Source organism: Perognathus longimembris, chromosome 8 (genome assembly GCF_023159225.1).
Source record: "Perognathus longimembris pacificus isolate PPM17 chromosome 8, ASM2315922v1, whole genome shotgun sequence".
In the NCBI taxonomy this organism is placed as follows: domain Eukaryota; kingdom Metazoa; phylum Chordata; class Mammalia; order Rodentia; family Heteromyidae; genus Perognathus; species Perognathus longimembris.
The window spans coordinates 59474812-59492723 of record NC_063168.1 but is presented as its reverse complement, the minus strand read 5'-3'; the positions used below and the strand labels follow the sequence as shown (position 1 = coordinate 59492723).

The following is a 17912-nucleotide window of genomic DNA, read 5'->3' as shown; positions in this document are numbered from 1 at the left end:
AATAATTCAAGCAGTTGGGAAGGGGTCATACACACATATGTGTGTATATATATGTTATTTGCAGTTTTCAGACTCAATGGTTTTAACAGAAGAAACTATTGTGGTGTACAGTTTGCCCTCACCTTGGCTCCTGCAGTCATGATTGGACATTTATTCATCCATCTAGCATGTTACCACCAGGCCATGAGTGGTGAATATGTAAGCACAGCAAACAGAGCATTTGTGTAGGCCCCATGGAGTGGTTATGGTGGGCTCCAAAGTTCAGTCCTGTTCTTAGTGTGTGTGTGTGTGTGTGTGTGTGTGTGTGTGTGTGCTGGGGCTTGAACTCAGGACCTGGTCCCTATTCTTTAGCTGTTTTTATTTATTTATTTATTGCGTTCTACCACCTGAGCCATAGAGCCACTTCCTGCTTTATGGTAGTTAATTGGAGATAAGAGTCTCACAGACTTCTCTGACTTTGAACCATGATCCTCAGATCTCAGCCTCCCGAGTAGGTAGGAGGGTTCCAGACGTGAGCCCTCAGTGCCGGGTATGGACCTCATCTTTAAAGGGGCTCATAGTCAACACCTTTCTTTCTATGGCGTGACAGGCATCCAAGACACCAGCCTCTACACCTGCTAGTGTCACAGCATCACTTCCAGGTGTGGGGAGACGGGGAACGAGGTGGGATTGAAGGCAGCGGAGGAGAGAGCCGAGAGTAGAGAGTCACCTCGTGTAACTGCTTAATGGGGCCTGGAGTGGGCTTTTGACAAGATCTGCACACGGGCATTGGCTGATGGATCCCGTCTAGGATCCATCTACACAGCTACACGACCCCACCGGGTTGGCTGCGGTGGTCTCCGTCCCTACTACGCGAGGCCGACCACCCCTGGCCACCCCGGGGCCACCCCTGGGCTTTAAAGAAGGCATCGCCTTGCGTTGCGCCTCCAAGGGCCTGCAGGAAAGGCTGATCTTGCGCCCGTGGAGGGGCGCAGGGGCGCCGGGGCGCAGGCGGGAGGCGCGTGAGCGAGCGCGGACGCGTGCGCGGGGCTGGGGCCGAGGCCTGCGCGCAGCCCGGGCGGCGGCACTGCGCGCGCGCCGACCCGCGTGGGGCTCCGGCCCCGGCTCAGGCTGCGGCGAGCGGCGGGCGCGGACGCGCCTGGGCCCGGCGAGGTCGGGGGATCGGCGTGGCGGGAGCTCCGCAGCTGGCCGCGGGACACCAGCGCCGGGCGGGCGGGCGGGCGGCGCGCTCGCGGCCTCTCCTCCGCGTCCCCGCATCTCCGCGTGCGCGCTCCTCCGGAGAGGACCTGGAGGAAGCAGGTGGGGCGGGGGCGCGGGGCCTCCCGGGGCGCGAGCGGCTGGGTTGGGGTCCTGGGCGGGGGTCGTGGAGGGCTAGGCACGGCTGCAAGAAGTGTCGCAGAGCCGCTGGCAGCCCCCGAAGCCCGGCGATGGCCTCCCTTGTGCGCCCGACGTCGCTGGCCACCGGGAGGCCTCCGCGGGGCGGCGCGGCCCACCCGCCTGGGATGTGGGTTTCCGGTGTCGTTCGGTGTGCGGGACGCGCAGGGCCCGGTGCCGTGGCCGGGTTCTACAGTCACTGCGGTGACAGGCTCGCGCACACCGGAGTCCTCCTGGCGGCGCGCGTCCCCGAGCGGCGCGGGTGCACCGGCCCTCGTAGTTTTGCAAACACCTGACTGTCACGGGTACCCCCCCCCCCCCCCCGGTTCATTACATTGCTGAGAAACGTCTGCCAGGGGTCCTTAAAGCTAACCCCAGTGCCTCCCTCCCCACGAGATGCCTTCATTCGGAATGGCCCGCCTTGGGAAGGGAAGTTGAGAGACCCCCTGAGCCGAGACCTGCCCTAGACAGACACCTCGTCCTTGTGGATTAGATCCCTGGCTTTCCAGTCTTCCTCTGAACTGGTTTGAGGTGTTTCCCTTCATCCAGGGGCTGTGTAGGCCACCCGGACTTCAACTCTGCTGAGACAGTGTTTGGATGTGGACCAGAGGATCGGACAGTGTACGAACTTGGTCTCTGATCCAAGCTGGACCGTGTTTCCTGTTTGTCCGAATAGAAAAAAGCGGTGCCTTTTCAATGTTTCGCTGAGGAAGGTATCCTCTGTGGAGACTTCTGTCAGAGACTATCTGGGCTTCACTTTCACTTTGACGTTGGCCCTTCATGAATCTCCTCAGGTGTCTACAGTAGGGAAGCTCAGGGCACACGAGTGCTGAGCCTCTCTGAAGGCGAAGGCAGTGATGGGAACAGTAGAAGTCTCGCTTTTTGCGTTTATAGGATGCAAAGCCATCCTGGTTCTACCTTATTTTGTCAATAGGATGCTTTTTTTGGAAGTGGGGAGGGAGGTAATGCTTTCATTTGATATCTATGACCTGGGCTGAAAGATTGAATCCTGAAATACAGTGGGTATGTGTAGGATTTATTTGACGTTTATTTGAGTTTGCTAGATAAAGTACCACCAGTAAGATCTTTCAAAGAAGTGATCATTATATGGTGTGATTGCTTATTACAGTTTTGCAATATATACTTGTGATCCTGAGTTTATGGAATGAGCTTTAGTCTTTCTCCCTGTTAAAACCTACAAGCACCTGGTTCCTTTCTGTCTTACTGTCTTCTTGTTAATTATGAGTATGCTGCTATGGTCTGATCTAGTACATTAGCCTTTCTGAAATTCTTATTCTGGGCATCTCTGTGTTGTTTCTTATCTAGAGACTCGAATGGTCTTCCTTTAGTGCAGTTCAGTAGAACTTTCTGTGTCTGAGGAAGTGTTCTGCACTGTGTAATACGATCACACCAGTCTGTTCAGCCTGACCTTTGCAGAACTTGAAGGGAGATAGAGCACTAGAGGAACTAAATTTTAATTTAAAGAGTGATATGTGGCTAGTGGCTATGTGGTTACACATCATAGTCTTTACTTTTATCCTTCCTTCCTTCCTTCCTTCCTTCCTTCCTTCCTTCCTTCCTTCCTTCCTTCCTTCCTTCCTTCCTTTGTCCCCTTTCCTTCTCCTTTTTGTCAGTTGTGGGGCTTGAACTCAAGGCCCCGGGACCTGTCCCTGAGCTTTTTTGCCTCAAGGCAAGTGCTCTACCACTTTGAGCCACAGCTCTACTTCCTATTTATTTATTTATTTGATACAGGTTCTTGCTGTGATAGCAGGCTGGCCTCAAACTCATGATCCTCCTGCCTCAGACACCTGAGTGTAACGCTTATAGGCTATGCCAAGCTTCCATAACAGCTTGGGACGTAGTAAAAAAACTTGAATATTTTTTTCTTGCACATTCTAAGGAAGTGCTCTGTCACGTGAACTATGCCCCCAGCCCATTCAGTAAATATTTATTGACTGCATAACTGACCTTTATAAGAGCAGGTGTCATAATGTCAAAGGCCTAGGTCCAATGCTGTTAATCCCTGTTTATAGTGATTGAACAGATGTTGTGTAGGGAGCAAGTAAAAGGCTCGTTGGACTTATGCTCTAAGTGCTTATTTTGTTCCACTTGCTTTTGAATTGCATGAAAAAGAAGACTCGTGAAAATAAAGGCTCGCATATTTCAATTACTTGGGTAGCCAATGAGCAGATATTTGTAGGTAGTAAAAGGATCACTGGAGTTGTGCTTTTTTAAAAAACATGTTTATTTGGTTAGTCTTGTTACAAAGACACTTTTGCTCTGAAACAAGCTTGAGTTGATAGAGTTAAGATGGATATCCCATATAATTGGAAGTTTAGGGAATTTTGTTCCTATTATTATAACTGTCCAGGATGTCAAACACAATGAATTAGGGCTGACTTCTCTTTGAAGGTGTGTGTTGTGTAATCAGTTTCCATCAGTTATCTATAGGAAGATCTGAAATAAAAGTATATATTCCATCCAGATCAGATCCTCTCTACAAATATTCAATCACGATTCCAGGTACTCTGGCTCTTCAAATCTAGAAGTTGGTTTTCAGGAAGGACTCTGACAATCATAAAAAATTTATAGAAGTGTGTAGTTTTCTGTGGTGGAATGAGGGGTAGATTCTTTCCCCCCCAAGAAGGTAAAGATATAGGACTAGGAAAAAATGCAATGAAGACATAAAGTAAAAAGGGTGGTTCGCTATATTGGCTATGTCATATTGGGGCTTCTCAGGGCTTTGAAGTATCTTGGAAGTCCATCTCATTGTATGAATTATATTTCTACTTTACATCTAGGATTTGAATATTGGAAGTATATATAAGATATGAGTGTGGCTTCTCTTGTAGCTAATAGTGTAACATGCAGTCTTAAAAATATCAGCTTGAAATCACAAACATTTTGTTATAATTCAATCTCTTTGAAATTGTTTCTTTAAGTTTTGATTAGCATAAATGAATAGTACACACCTGCATATAGTATACTTTTTTTTCTTTTTTTTTTGCCAGTCCTGGGCCTTGGACTCAGGGCCTGAGCACTGTCCCTGGCTTCTTCCCCCTCAAGGCTAGCACTCTGCCACTTGAGCCACAGCGCCGCTTCTGGCCGTTTTCTGTATATGTGGTGCTGGGGAATCTAACCTAGGGCCTCGTGTATCCGAGGCAGGCACTCTTGCCACTAGGCTATATCCCCAGCCCTGCATATAGTATACTTTGATCAAACGCATCCTTTCTTACTATTTCTTATTCCTGTCTTTTCCTATCTCCCTTTAAAAATTTTAGTGGGTTACATCATGAAAGATTCAGTTTTAACATTAAGATTTTTAGTAATCTAAAAGGAAATGAAACTGCTTTTGAGATCATATCTATATCTTATCTTATCTGTCTGTCTGTCCATGTTATCTATCTATCTATCCATCTATCTATCTATCTATCTATCTATCTATCTATCTATCTATCCATCCATCCATCCATCTAGCCATCTCTATCTCTATCTATAGTTGCTGGTCGCTCATGCCTAAACTAGCTACTAGGGAGGCTGAGATCTGAGAATAGAAGTTTGAAGCCAGCCCAAGCAGAAAAATCTACGGATTCTCAATCTCCAATTAAGCACCAAAACTAGTTAGAAGTGAAGCTGTGGTTCAGTGGTCAAGTGGTAGCTTTGGGCAAAAATGCTCAAAGAGTTCAAGCCCAGCACATACACACACACACACACACACACACACACACACACACACAGTTACACACACACAGTTCAAATGCTCAAAGCTTGATTATAGTCAGATGAATGTTCTTAAAACATTGCTATGAACATGCCACTCCCTTTTGAAACATCTTGTTCTCCAGTGCTCTTGGAATCTAGTGATTTGGCCTTTGATCAGGTATTTAATAACTCCTCAGGGCATAAAATAAAACGTGATTCAACCTTACCTCTTGCTGCTTTTCCAGCCCTACTCCAATTCCAGCCTCCTATTCCTTTTATGAACTTTCCTCTTGAATTTCTCTCTCAGTCTCTTCCTACTCAGTCTTTGGCAGTCACCTCTTCCAATACTTCCTACAGTGTCTCATTTCTGACTCTTTGAAGATTGCATAGCAAAGTTTCCTGGTCCGTGTGTAACAGAACACAATCCCTCCTGTGCCATGATTCCATACCTATCAGTGGTGCTTATTACTTTTAGTAGATTACAAGCTATCTACCATGCGCGGGCTATCACTTACTTTTGAAACGTTTATAATATCCACAAAGTGCTCTCTATGCTGTTCCAAAGTGAGACTTCCTCTCCTCTCCTCTCCTCTCCTCTCCTCTCCTCCCCATCCCTCCTCTCCCCTCCTCCTTCTTCCCTTTGTGTGTGTGTGTGTGTGTGTGTGTGTGTGTGTGTGGACTGGGGTCTGAACTCAGGACTTCTTGTTGCTCTTGCCTTTCACTAAAGGCTAGCACTCTTATCATTTGAGACACACATCCATTTCTGATTTTTGCTGGTTAGTTGGAGATAAGAGTCTCAAGGACTTTTTTGCCCAGGCTGGCTTTGAACTTCAATCCTCAGATCTCAGCCTCCTGAGTAGGATTACATTATACCCCAGGATTACAGGGATGAGCCTTGGGTGCCCAGCTTTCCAGTTTTGTTTCTTGCTTCTAAAGGAAGCCTGTACTCTGTGTAGACCATTTGCTCAAATTTTCTGCCAAGCAAGCAGGGCCCAGCAGGTGCAAATCTCGCGTTAGGGAGAAGCTGTCACAAGAAGGCTTTCCCTGGGTGTGCCTTACTGGTGGGAACGGGCAGTATTTCCAGAAGATCACCCCTGCTGTCACAGCAGATCCTTTCGGTTTACCTATTTATGTGGCAAGGTTAATGTCAGAATGGGTATTGAGTGGCAAGTCATTTTAGCCTCCAAGAAAATTTTAATACCTTAAAATAGTAACAACGGAGTGAGGTTATTTAGTATGACCCCTGTCCATACGAACCCATACTGTGCTCCTTGAGAAAACATGCCACTTATTTGTCAGTTTCTGTTAGTTTTGAGAAAAACATGAATGGAGTGAAGAAGAAACCAGTCAGCTCAGATGATGGTGGAATGATCAAGATGACTATTCTAGTACTGGAGTTACTTAACCAAGTGTAATAAGACACATATTAAATTCTGTCTATCATAATGTTACTGCCTATTACATTAAACTACCAGTTAATTTTTTAAATAAAAAGATTTAGTTTAGCCTTTCCACTGAAAATCTAAAATAATTTTGTTTTGTAATAAAATTACCCATCTATATCGAAAAATAGATATAAGGATTCATAATATTTCCAACTTGAGAGGTCTGATGCCATAGAAACTATAGTGTTTTATTTTATAGTTTAGTTTACTTAGCATTTCCTCTACGGTCTGTATTTCTGAGTTGTGGGCTAGAGTTTTTGCTTACATTTACTTTAAGTTTATTCTAAGCCCTTCTTGTCTTCTGGAGGAAAAAAGGAGGTAATGTAAGTGCTAAGATTTAAATGGCATAGACTCCATCTTAGTCAAAGATGGAGAACACAGTCCCTGGTACATTGCTGAGTGTGACAGTCTCAGTAACTAGCTCTTACACTGTGTCAGTGGCATGCTTCACTTAGCAAAGCTTTCTAGGATATTAGACATAATGGGAACATTCCAAACTAGATTATTTTCATGTGAGGAGCATGTGGAGTGAGCACGGTAAAGGGTACAGTTGGTGTCAACATCATGACAGGACGATCCACCCACAGGGAGATGTGCTTTTCTTTGTGGATGCCACCATAGAGATTAGGTTAGGATTTTACACGTCTTCACCTATGGTCAGGCAATCAATGATTGTAGCTACTACAGTTTCTTACTTTAAACTTCTTCTAGAGAGGATATATATGCTGTTGACTATACAAGAAGTAGGGTATATGCATGTATGTATACATATGTCATATATATACTATAATATTGGTGGTATTGGGGATCATACACTTGCTAGGTGGGTACTCTGCCACTTGAGCCACACCCCCAGTCCCTTTTTGTGTTGGTTGTTTTTGAGATAGGATCCTGGGCTGGCCTGGACTCCTATCTATCTACTTGTGCTTTCTTGTTGCTATGGATGACAGGCAAGTGCCACTGTACCTAGCTATTGTATTTTCCCTGTAGCTGAGACAACACGTGTACCCTACCATACCCACCCATTGCTTGAGATGGAGTCTCACAAATTTTTATACCCAGCTGACCTTGAATTGAGATCCTATGATCTCCTTAAGTGCCTAGGATTGTAGGTTTGAGCCACTGAACTCAGTTAAAGCAATATATATTTTGTTCTAGGGCTTGAACTCAGGGCTCGAGTGCTAACCTTGAGCTGCTTTTGTTCAAGGATCATGCTCTACCATTTAAGCCACAGCTCTACTTCTGGCTCTTTTTGAGTACTTTATTGGAGATAAGAGTCTCATGGATTTTCCTGTCAGGGCTGGCTTCAAACCACAATCCTCCAATCTCAGCCTCCTGAGTAGCTACTGGTACCTGGCTGCACTGTCTCTGTGTGTGTGTGTGTGTGTGTGTGTGTGCTCGCGCGCGCGTGTGTGTGTGTGTGTGTGTGTGTGTGTGTGTATTTTTTCTTTTTCGTTGATTGTGGACCTTGAACTCTGGGCCTGGGCACTGTCCTTGAGTTCTTTAGCTCAAGGTTAACCTTCTACCACTGTGCCACACTTCTGCTTCCAGTTTTCTGGTGGTTAGAGATTAGAGTCTCACAGACTTTCCTGCCTGGGCTGGCTTTGAAACTGCAATCCTCAGATCTCAGCCTCTGAGTAGTTAGGATTACAGGCATGAGCCACCAGCGCCTGGCTTGCAATGTATATTTTTAAACAATGGTTTGCTCAGAGGAATTTGTTTTCCTATCATAAGAGATTCTTGAAGATTAGACTTGGAAATACTAGTAGGTTAGACATTAGATGAACTTTCATGAATTTTGAGATGAAGGCAATCATTCTAAGTTGCATACAAATATAGAAATGCTTTTCTTTTTTTCTCATTTTAGGTGGTTTTCTAGAAGATGACCATAGAGGACCTTCCAGATTTTCCATTAGAAGGAAATCCTTTGGTTGGAAGATACCCATTTTTATTCCCAGGTTCTGAAACACCAGTTGTCTTTTCTATTTCTGCAGCACCAATGCCTTCAGACTGTGGTATGTTAAGTCTCCGTGCTTCTTTTCTGTGGCTGGAGCCTTGGCTTCTGTCTATACCTTCCTTGCATTCACAACTTTTTTTTTTTCTGATACCATTTGGAATGTTTTTTATTTAAATAAAATTGCTCAACTTCTTTTTGAAAAATACAATTGCTTATTAAAATTTCTGCCTCTTAAGCTATATGCTTTATTTTTTACTGTCAGCATTTTTATTATGTAAAATGTTAATTTTAAGCGCTCTGATGGATTTAGACGGTTTTATTTTGGGAATGTAATGGTGCTTAGACATCTAGCATTCTTCTGCTATTGCTGTGTTTATTTTTGTTAAATCTATTGCCATGTTTTTAGCAGAGACACTAAGAGACCTTCCCTGGAATGTGAAATTAGATTTGTTCCTATTTAAATTAGTTCATTTAATCCTCAAATTTATTTATTTATCAAATTTATTTATCCTCAAATTTGTTTATTTTGCCTTATTCCTCCAGAACTATATTTTATCAGATAGTTGATGAATACAAAGAAACCTATGGAGTAAATCTGGTGTAGAATGATTACATTTCTAATCTATTTAGAGTTTTCTAGGTAAAATGTTGGGTTATCATTTCCGATTTTCTTTGGATGTATGGATAATGCAGTTTAAAATATTAACAAAGTTATTAAAGTAGGGATTCATCCTTTTAAAAATGTATCTGTATTTAGTAATTCTTCATATCCAAATGTCTCAGTTTTTGTATTCCAATTCTATAGTTTCCTGGTAGCCTTATCTAAAGTTATTGCTTAGACTATGTACCTTGAGCATAGGTGTTATTCTGCACCTTTTACAAAGTTGACTGGGTTTATTTTTAGATGAAACAAAATCAGTTATGAGGAATAACCTTGAACTAAAGCATACTGTAGCTTGCTTATGAACTTATCCTTCTTTGAATTAGTTTTTTTTTTTTATTATTTTTTTTTGGCCAGTCCTGGGCCTTGGACTCAGGGCCTGAGCACTGTCCCTGGCTTCTTCCCGCTCAAGGCTAGCACTCTGCCACTTGAGCCACAGCGCCGCTTCTGGCCGTTTTCTGTATATGTGGTGCTGGGGAATCGAACCCAGGGCCTCGTATATCCGAGGCAGGCACTTTTGCCACTAGGCCATATCCCCAGCCCTGAATTAGTTTTATTAATTCCTTTCTTTTTTTTCCCTCTAAGTGGCTTATTTTTTTACATCTTTATTATAAAGGTGATGAAGAGGGGGGGGTTACAGTTACATAAGTAAGATAATGAGTACATTTCTTTTTAAACAGTGTTTCCCTTTCACTCATTTTTCTCCTGCTTTACCCCTCCTTACCACCCCCCCCAAGTTGTATAGTTCACTTCCAACATAGTATCTAGTGAGTATCATTGTTGCATAAGTTCATCCTTTGTCCTGCTGTTTCTGTGATTCTCTTTCCTTTCCATGGATCAGATAAACTTACATACAAGACAAAGGGTACAGAAAACTGAAATAGAAAAAAATTAGAAACAAGTGCATATACCTGGTTTTCCGCATTGGTAATATCTACAACATGTCTATGATATTCTTAAGAGGGGATCACAATAGCCCAGTTGCTAAGTGCATAGGACCATATATAATGAAGCATATCAAAATGAACTCCTAGAATCTTATTTCCTTTCTTAGACTATAGATTTTGGTTTGGATTAGCAGTCATATTTTTTAGTTTTGTTTATCTCACCAAGGCTATCATGGTCATTTGTTAAGATTAGTTGTTCACTATTTTCTCAATCAATACACTGATGAAAGGTGATAATGGATAGTATAACCCTTTTGTGTAAGTGAGGTTACACACTGTCTATATCCTTAGAATGACAGATTTTTGGCTCTGTTCAACACACCCTGCTCATCGCCAGTATAAATTCCATCTACACAATCTCTGATAGATAGCAATGCAGCCTCTTTCATGTCTTTGGTAGAGAAGAACTAGCAAAAATAAGTTTTATTATTTAAAAAGCTTTAGTTGTTATAACATTATTTTTATATATTGAATCCAAACATCTCTCCTTGAAACTCTGACCTGCTGGTACTGGTCTGAGACTTGGAATAAACACTGCTTCACTTGATAACCATCCACTGTGTGAAGATAATTGGAGCATTTTTCATAGGCCTATACTTCCTGTGTCTATGGGTTTCTAGTTCCCACTTATATCTAAGAAGAAGCAAATGGACTATATTTGGGTTCAGGTTTTACCTTTCAAAACCCATCTGCATTTTTTCCTGGAAAATAAATATGTAAGGAGATTTGCATAAGTGTAGCATGAGAGCTTAGTGCTAACACATACTCTTTCTGGTTCATAGTAAATAGTCTAAGGCCATGTTCTTGTCTCATAGAATTCTGGCTAAGAGGTTTCTATTTTCTTGCAGAAAATTGTGGAGACTTTGCAGTAGTTAAGACCTTTTCCAAAGCGGTTCAAGTGCAACATTGCAGTGTGGTTGCTTTTGCCAGTAAATTAAGTCTCAGGGTCAAATGTGTGGGATGCATTATTTACTTTTGGAATTGGGTCATAGAAAGCTTGTAGACCTGGTGGAGATCCACCTTTAAATATTTGCATTGGTATATTAAGAGTGTTTTCAGATCTACTTAAGACAAGATCAGCAGGAGAATGTAGAATTCTGGGAAGAGTGTTGTACAAAAGCTTCTACCCAAGGTAAGACTCTATCATGTGAGCAGTCAGGTTTTCAGGAAGCAGTTTGTGGAAATGAAGTAAAAACAGAAGGCTAGTACTTGAGGAAAATCATGAACTTGTTTTTCAAGCCCAGAAGGCAGCCTGTGAAGATCATTTCTAGATCCGAGCTTGGAGCAGTTTTAGATGACGATAGTAGTTCCAATCTGATGGATTTCCCTGGCTTGCAATTTGTGTATCTTTGGTGATGTGATGGGATAGGTCCTGGTGAGCCCTGAGGGGCCTGCACAACAGTAGGTACCAAGGCTAGCTCAGTTTAGGTTGTTGTGGTGACTTCTCTGAAATTTAAGTCAAGTTGTCCAGCTTCAGCTTGGAGGTGTTGGGAAAAGGGCAGTTTTAGGAAATGGAAATGTTAGTTGTGACTGTCCTAAGAAAATACTGGAAGAAAGTAGAAGAATCTGGATCCAGCCAGTTTCATGGGTAGATAACACAACCTCAGAGATAACAGGCAGGACAAGAATTGGGAATCAGTGGAGTATAGTTCACTATAGAAACATAACTTGTTTCTATTGTCACCTCGTTTCTCCCCCAAGAATCACAATTACACTAAGTGGTTTGTAAAACAATTCTGGTCTCTTTAAACCTAGCCTGATTACTTATGTAAGTGTAGTAAAAATAGTGACTCAGTATGGGCACTGCTGGCTCTCACCTGTAATCCTAGTTATGTAGGAGGCTGAGATCTGAGGATTGTGGTTGAAAGCCAGCCTAGGAAGAAAAGTCTGTGAGACTGTCACCTGCCATTAACTACCAAAAGGCCAAACATGGAGCAAGTGGTAGAACACTAGCCTTGAGCACAAAGCTTCAGGATTGGCGCCCTGCGCATGTGCGCGCATGTACACACACACACACACACACACACACACACACACACACACTCAGAGACCGCCTCCCCATAGTGACTGCACATGTGCAAATAGGACATTGAACACAAGATAAACCCTGTTCCATAAAACTGCCTGCTGAGGTATCTCAGATCATTCCAGGCAAAGAAGCTAACGCCAAGGACCTACAATGACACGTCCTATGGCAAGGAGAACATTCTTCCTGGACTGATATGTACATGCACATGTTGTCATGCAAATAAAGAATACTCAGAGTGAATGAGTTCTGGAGGGATGGAGCAAGGAAGCCTAAAAAGAGAAAAGGGGGTCCTTCAAATTCAGAAAACAAAACACAACATTGAGGAGCAAAAAGCCTTGCAGTGTGACGAAAATGATGATCGTCTTCATCCATTCTTTCGGTGCCCTGTAATAGATGGCACCCGGTGGGCTGAGATATGGCTCAGTACTTGCCTAGCAAATGCAATATCCTGGATTTGATCCCCAGTCCAAAAAAAAAAAAAAAAGAGAGACATGAAACTAATAGTTAAAAAGAAAGAGAAATTATACCGGGTACATTCAAGGTCTGAGCATATACACTTGTGTTTGGTTTCATCTGAAAGGAGGGGCAGTGTGATTCATGGGGACCCCTGTACCCCTGTGGCATCAGTTTGTACATGCCTCCTTTCCAGTGGTCCTGACCTTGCTTTTGAGAACTGCTTACGATAAGCCTACATGTTACAGCATCTGCAAAGATTTGTCTTTCTTGAACCTTGAGCGATACATGTAAAACCATCGCCAAATTTAATTTACATCTTTTTCTTTCTTTTTAAAATTTCAAACAGAGTTTTCTTTCTTTGATCCTAATGATGCCTCATGCCAGGAAATTCTCTTTGATCCCAAAACATCAGTCTCTGAATTATTTGCTGTTTTAAGACAATGGGTTCCTCAGGTCCAGCAAAACATCGACGTAATTGGAAATGAGGTAAACACGTCTTCCATTATTAGGATTGCTAATGATATAGCTTCTTTCCCAACACCCCCCTCCTACCTCATGGAAAGGTAGTGTTAAAGGAAAAGTCCATTAAAGTTCTTTGGTTTCTTTCTCACATGGGGTCTTTTGGTTTTATTTTATTTTATTTATTTTATTTATTTTTGGCCAGTCCTGGGCCTTGGACTCAGGGCCTGAGCACTGTCCTTGGCTTCTTCCTGCTCAAGGCTAGCACTCTGCCACCTGAGCCACAGCGCCCCTTCTGGCAGTTTTCCATATATGTGGTGCTGGGGAATCGAACCCAGAGCTTCATGTGTAGGAGGCAAGCACTCTTGCCACTAGGCCATATTCCCAGCCCTTATTTTGTTTTTGGTGCTAATCCTGGGGCTTGAACTCAGGGCCTGGGTACTATCTCTGAGGGTTTTTGTTTTTCTTTTTTCTCAAGGCTAGTGCTTTACCACTTACTTGATCCACAGTTCTACTTCGGCTTTTCAGTGGTTAATAGGAGATAAGAGTCTCACAGACTTGGCTTCCTGGGCTCTGTCCCTGAACTTGTTTTCCTCAAGGCTAGCGCTCTACCACCACTTGAGCCAGGTGCCACTTCCAGCTTTTTTGAGTAGTTTATTGGAGATAAGAGTCTCATGGGGACTTTTCTGTCTGTGCTGGCATCAAACCAGGATCCTCGCGTCTCAGCCTCCTGAGTAGCTGGGATTACAGGCGTGAGCCACCAGCACCTGGCTTAAGCACCTGGCTTACAAATTAATTTAAAAACATTCATGGTCTTGAAGAAGAGATTTAATCTTTATGCCATTCTAACTACACTTTCAGATGATTTGGTTAAATCTTGGGCTTAAATATAATTTTTACATTTTTTTCCTGAGGAAAGGTTTCTTGACTAACATGCTTTTATTGGAAGAAAAATTAAAAAAAATTTTAAAATATTATACTCTGTCAAAAATTTGCTCATTTTTGAAAGGAGCGTATTTGGAGGAGCAGTTTATCTTGGTGCCATCTCAAGAGTTTTCTTGCCATCTGATGACAAGCTCAATTTTCATTATTATTGTTGAGTGCGAGGCGGGGTAAAATTCAATGCTGTTGAAAAGTGCTGTTGTTACCATCTTTCCTGACCGAATAGTCTGATGTAGGGCCAGATGCCCATGGCTCATGACTGTAATCCTAGCTACCCAGAAGGCTGTGATCTGAGGTTCACAGTTTGAAGTCAGCTTGGTCAGCTCCATGGACTTTCCTTCCGGGGCTGATTTGGAACCTTGATTCTCAGATCTCAGCTTCCCAAGTAACTAGCATTATAAACATGAGCCACCAGTACCAAACTAAACCCTGATATTTTAAAAAGGCACAGAGTTACATTTTAATTAGCATACTCCTCATTAGTCACATTCTAGTCTTATTTTCCTTGGCTTTCAGATTTTGAAAAGAGGCTGTAATGTGAACGACAGAGATGGGCTGACAGATATGACTCTTTTACATTATACCTGCAAGTCTGGAGCTCATGGCATCGGTATGTGGTACTCCCTCCCTTCTCTCCATTTGCACTTGTGTCATCCCTTGTATGCCTGGCAGTGACCTGGGAGGACACACAGCCAACAGTATTAACATTGCCCGGAGAAGAGAAGATTCAATGAGTCCCTGGCAAACCTCGCTTCTTTCCTTAAGGGAAGACTTCCTACCCTCATGGTACCTCTCAGATTTTGTACAGTAGGCTTCATATCTAATGGTTCACCAGTTGAGAGTAACTAGTGTTACCCTTAGAATCCTCCTGAGGGCTGAGAGCAAGGTCAATCCAAGGTCCATTTTCCAGGCAAAGTAGTTCCCACAGACCTCCAGCTTCAGGAAGTCTTGTCTGGGGTTTATCCTTCCTACGAAACATGTTTGATGACATATACATATTTTCCCAAACTGGTGTCCTAAATTAGTATTCTCTCATGCTTTACCATTTTATAAACCGACCTCTCTTACCAACTAGCTATTGCTATTGTACTATTTTAGTAGCCCAATATAAAATGTCTTAAACTCTAAGTGGTAAAGGACTGTTTTTCCCGTAGTCTGTCAGAGAGGGACACTTTTATAAGAAAATAAAAATGTTTATTATAAGAATATAAGCCCAGATATTTTTATAAAGGCATAGTGTTACATCTCAATTAGTATATAATCACAGGGAACGTTGATTAGGGAAAGTGAAAAGGCCTTAGAAGACGTAATGGAGGCCACAGTGTCCACAGAGCAGTGTTAGCAGGGCTGCTCTGTGTAGCCCATGGGTTTTAATGGCTTCTGACTATTGCTTTCCTTTCCTTTCTTTCTTTTAAAAAATGTATCTTAAGTACTTGACAAAAGGGTTTCAATTCAACATGTCAGTTTATGAGTAAAAAACATCTTGATCAATAATATGATATTTCAATTTAACTTATCTTGTCCTCTCCCTCCTCCTTCTCCTCCTCCTCCTCGTCTTCCTCTTTCTTTTTGTGCCAGTACTAGTGTTTGAACGCAGGACCTCAGATCTGGCACTTTACTGTTTGAGCTATACCTCCCCTTTCAGATTTTGGCTAGTTAATTGGAGATTAGAGTCTCTAGGATTTGCCTGCCTGGGCTGACTTCAAACCTGGATCCTCAGATCTCAGCCTTCTGAGCAGCTAGGACTATAGGTGTGGGCCACCAATGTCTAGTTTCAACCAATTTCTTACTGTACTTTTGGGTTGTTTGAAAAGTTTATTCATAAAAGTGAAGTGACACATATCTTTATGGCAAAGAGCTTTTGTCATATTTCTGAGTCTAATTATTTTCTTCAAATAGTTCCTGAATGTAAATGTGAGAAATAAATGTAGGTTCAGTGTGTTGTTTGCTTTGGCATTTTAAGTGAGGTAGTAGATCTGTTGTGCTGAGGAAAATTAATTTCGGCTATCTTCTTTAGGTGATGTTGAGACAGCTGTAAAATTTGCAGCTCAGCTTATTGGTCTGGGAGCAGATGTGAGCTTGCGGAGCCGTTGGACAAACATGAATGCTTTGCATTATGCTGCATATTTTGATGTTCCAGAACTTATAAGCGTGATTCTGAAGACATCAAAGCCAAAAGGCAAGTTCTGTCTGATCACTACTTGATAGTATTCATTGGAAGATACTGGTGCAGAAGTCATGAAACTAAGGTTTTTCTTTTTAATGTAATCTCATCATATTCATTCCTATGACCCCATTTTATTTCTGAGATAGTTGAAATTTTCTTTATTGAAGAACAAAGTGGTGACATGAAAAGAGTGTACTCTGGGCTTTCCCAATACTCTGGAATGACACGGATTTTTATGTGTAATTGATTCTGTGTGCTTTATAATTCTTTTGTCTTGCTTCAGTGGGCCAGCCACAGGGCAATAAAGCCTGCAAAGCTAGGCATTGAAATACTCAAGCACATTTCTAATAGATGGCATTTATTTCTGAAATTCTGTGATTCAACTTTAAGGAAACTATTTCACGTCTTTTTTTTTTCCTTTTTATTTTGATGACAAAACCTAAAATTGATGTCTACCTCCCAGCTCTGGTATTGGAGGCCACTTTTCTTTTGAGAAATAGGTAGAAGCAAATGAATAGCATTCCTTAAAGTTAAAGAGAGTGCACAGCCTTGTCAGAATGATAAAAGACATAGTTAGAGATTCAGTAGTGTAATGTGTCAGAATGTTAGTGTCTAAACCTCTAATTTGCCTAATTGTCCATTTTTCTTTTTAAAAGTCTACCTTTCCCCAGCATCATTCTAAATGATATTGGGAAGAAAAGCATCTGTTGCTGGAGCTATGTCTTTAGTAATGCCAGAGCATTTGTGTTGAGCAGGTCTGGGTAACTTGTAGTGAGTTGTGGATAGAGCATTTGGGGGTGGTATCATGTAGATTAAGAGAGGACTTGGTAGAATTAGAGGTACATTAAATTTTTGTTACAGAAAACATTCAAGAGAGGATTCTCAAGGCTGGAGGATTTCCTGGGTTTAAATATAATAGGTTGATTTACTGAAAGCTATTAAAACAGCCTTAGAATTGATAGATTTCCCCCTTTTGTAATATGCAATCAAAGTTCATTTGTTGAATGGAGCAGTATGAATCAATGTTTTTATGTTTAATCTAATTGGGTTGAGGATCTGGCACTGTTTTCCTGAGTAGGGGTTGGAAAACTTCTTTTTCTGTGAAGGGCCAGATAGTAAATAAACTTTTCAGACCTTATGGTCTCTGTCGCCTCTACTCAGAACCATAATTGTAGTGTGAAAATAGCCACAGAGATTATGTCGCTGAGTGAGTGAGGATGAGTTCCTGTAACACTGAAAACGTGGAGGAGTGGCATTGGCCTATAGGATACAGTTTGTGGATTCCCCACTTAAATCAAAGAGATTTAGTGCCATGCTAAAGAGAGCCAATTACTTTTACAATTATGAATCATTGCCAATCACTGCTTTGTGTATGTATGTGTGTGTATATGTCCTGGGGCTTGAATCCAGGGCCTGGGACTGACCTTGAACTTCTTTTGCTCAAGACCTAGTGCTCTACCACTTGAGCTAGAACTCCACTTTCTGGCTTTATTTATTTATTTTTTTTCTGGTAGTTTGTTAGAGGCAAGAATCTCACAGACTTTACGGCCTGGGCTGGTTTCGAACCTCAATCCTCACATCTCAGCCTCCTGAGACAATTAAAGGTGGCACCTGGATCATTCATTGCTTTTTAATATGGCTTAGTTTATGATGGCTGGAAAACCCAGGATGGAGTCATTACATTTTATAATGAGTTATTTATTGTATTAAGAAAATAATTAATTGATTAAAAATACCAAGGTTTTGTTCCACAGTAAAATAGTACTTCTGGTG

General features: G+C 42.1%; 1 protein-coding gene across 3 annotated transcripts in view; it reads left to right on the top strand.

The window, feature by feature from the left end:
- Positions 1–17912, top strand: part of Clip4 (CAP-Gly domain containing linker protein family member 4) — a 95163-nt gene that overhangs the window by 40772 nt on the left and 36479 nt on the right. For 2 of the 3 annotated variants that reach the window (XM_048353199.1, XM_048353198.1), the window contains exons 2-5: positions 8389–8536; positions 12918–13057; positions 14489–14582; positions 15990–16151. In XM_048353199.1, coding sequence (XP_048209156.1) covers positions 8404–8536; positions 12918–13057; positions 14489–14582; positions 15990–16151 — 529 coding nt within the window. In that variant the 5' untranslated portion in view covers positions 8389–8403. Of the gene's footprint in view, positions 1–1096; positions 1300–8388; positions 8537–12917; positions 13058–14488; positions 14583–15989; positions 16152–17912 lie in introns of those variants that run through there. The other variant, XM_048353197.1, reaches the window with a different exon arrangement.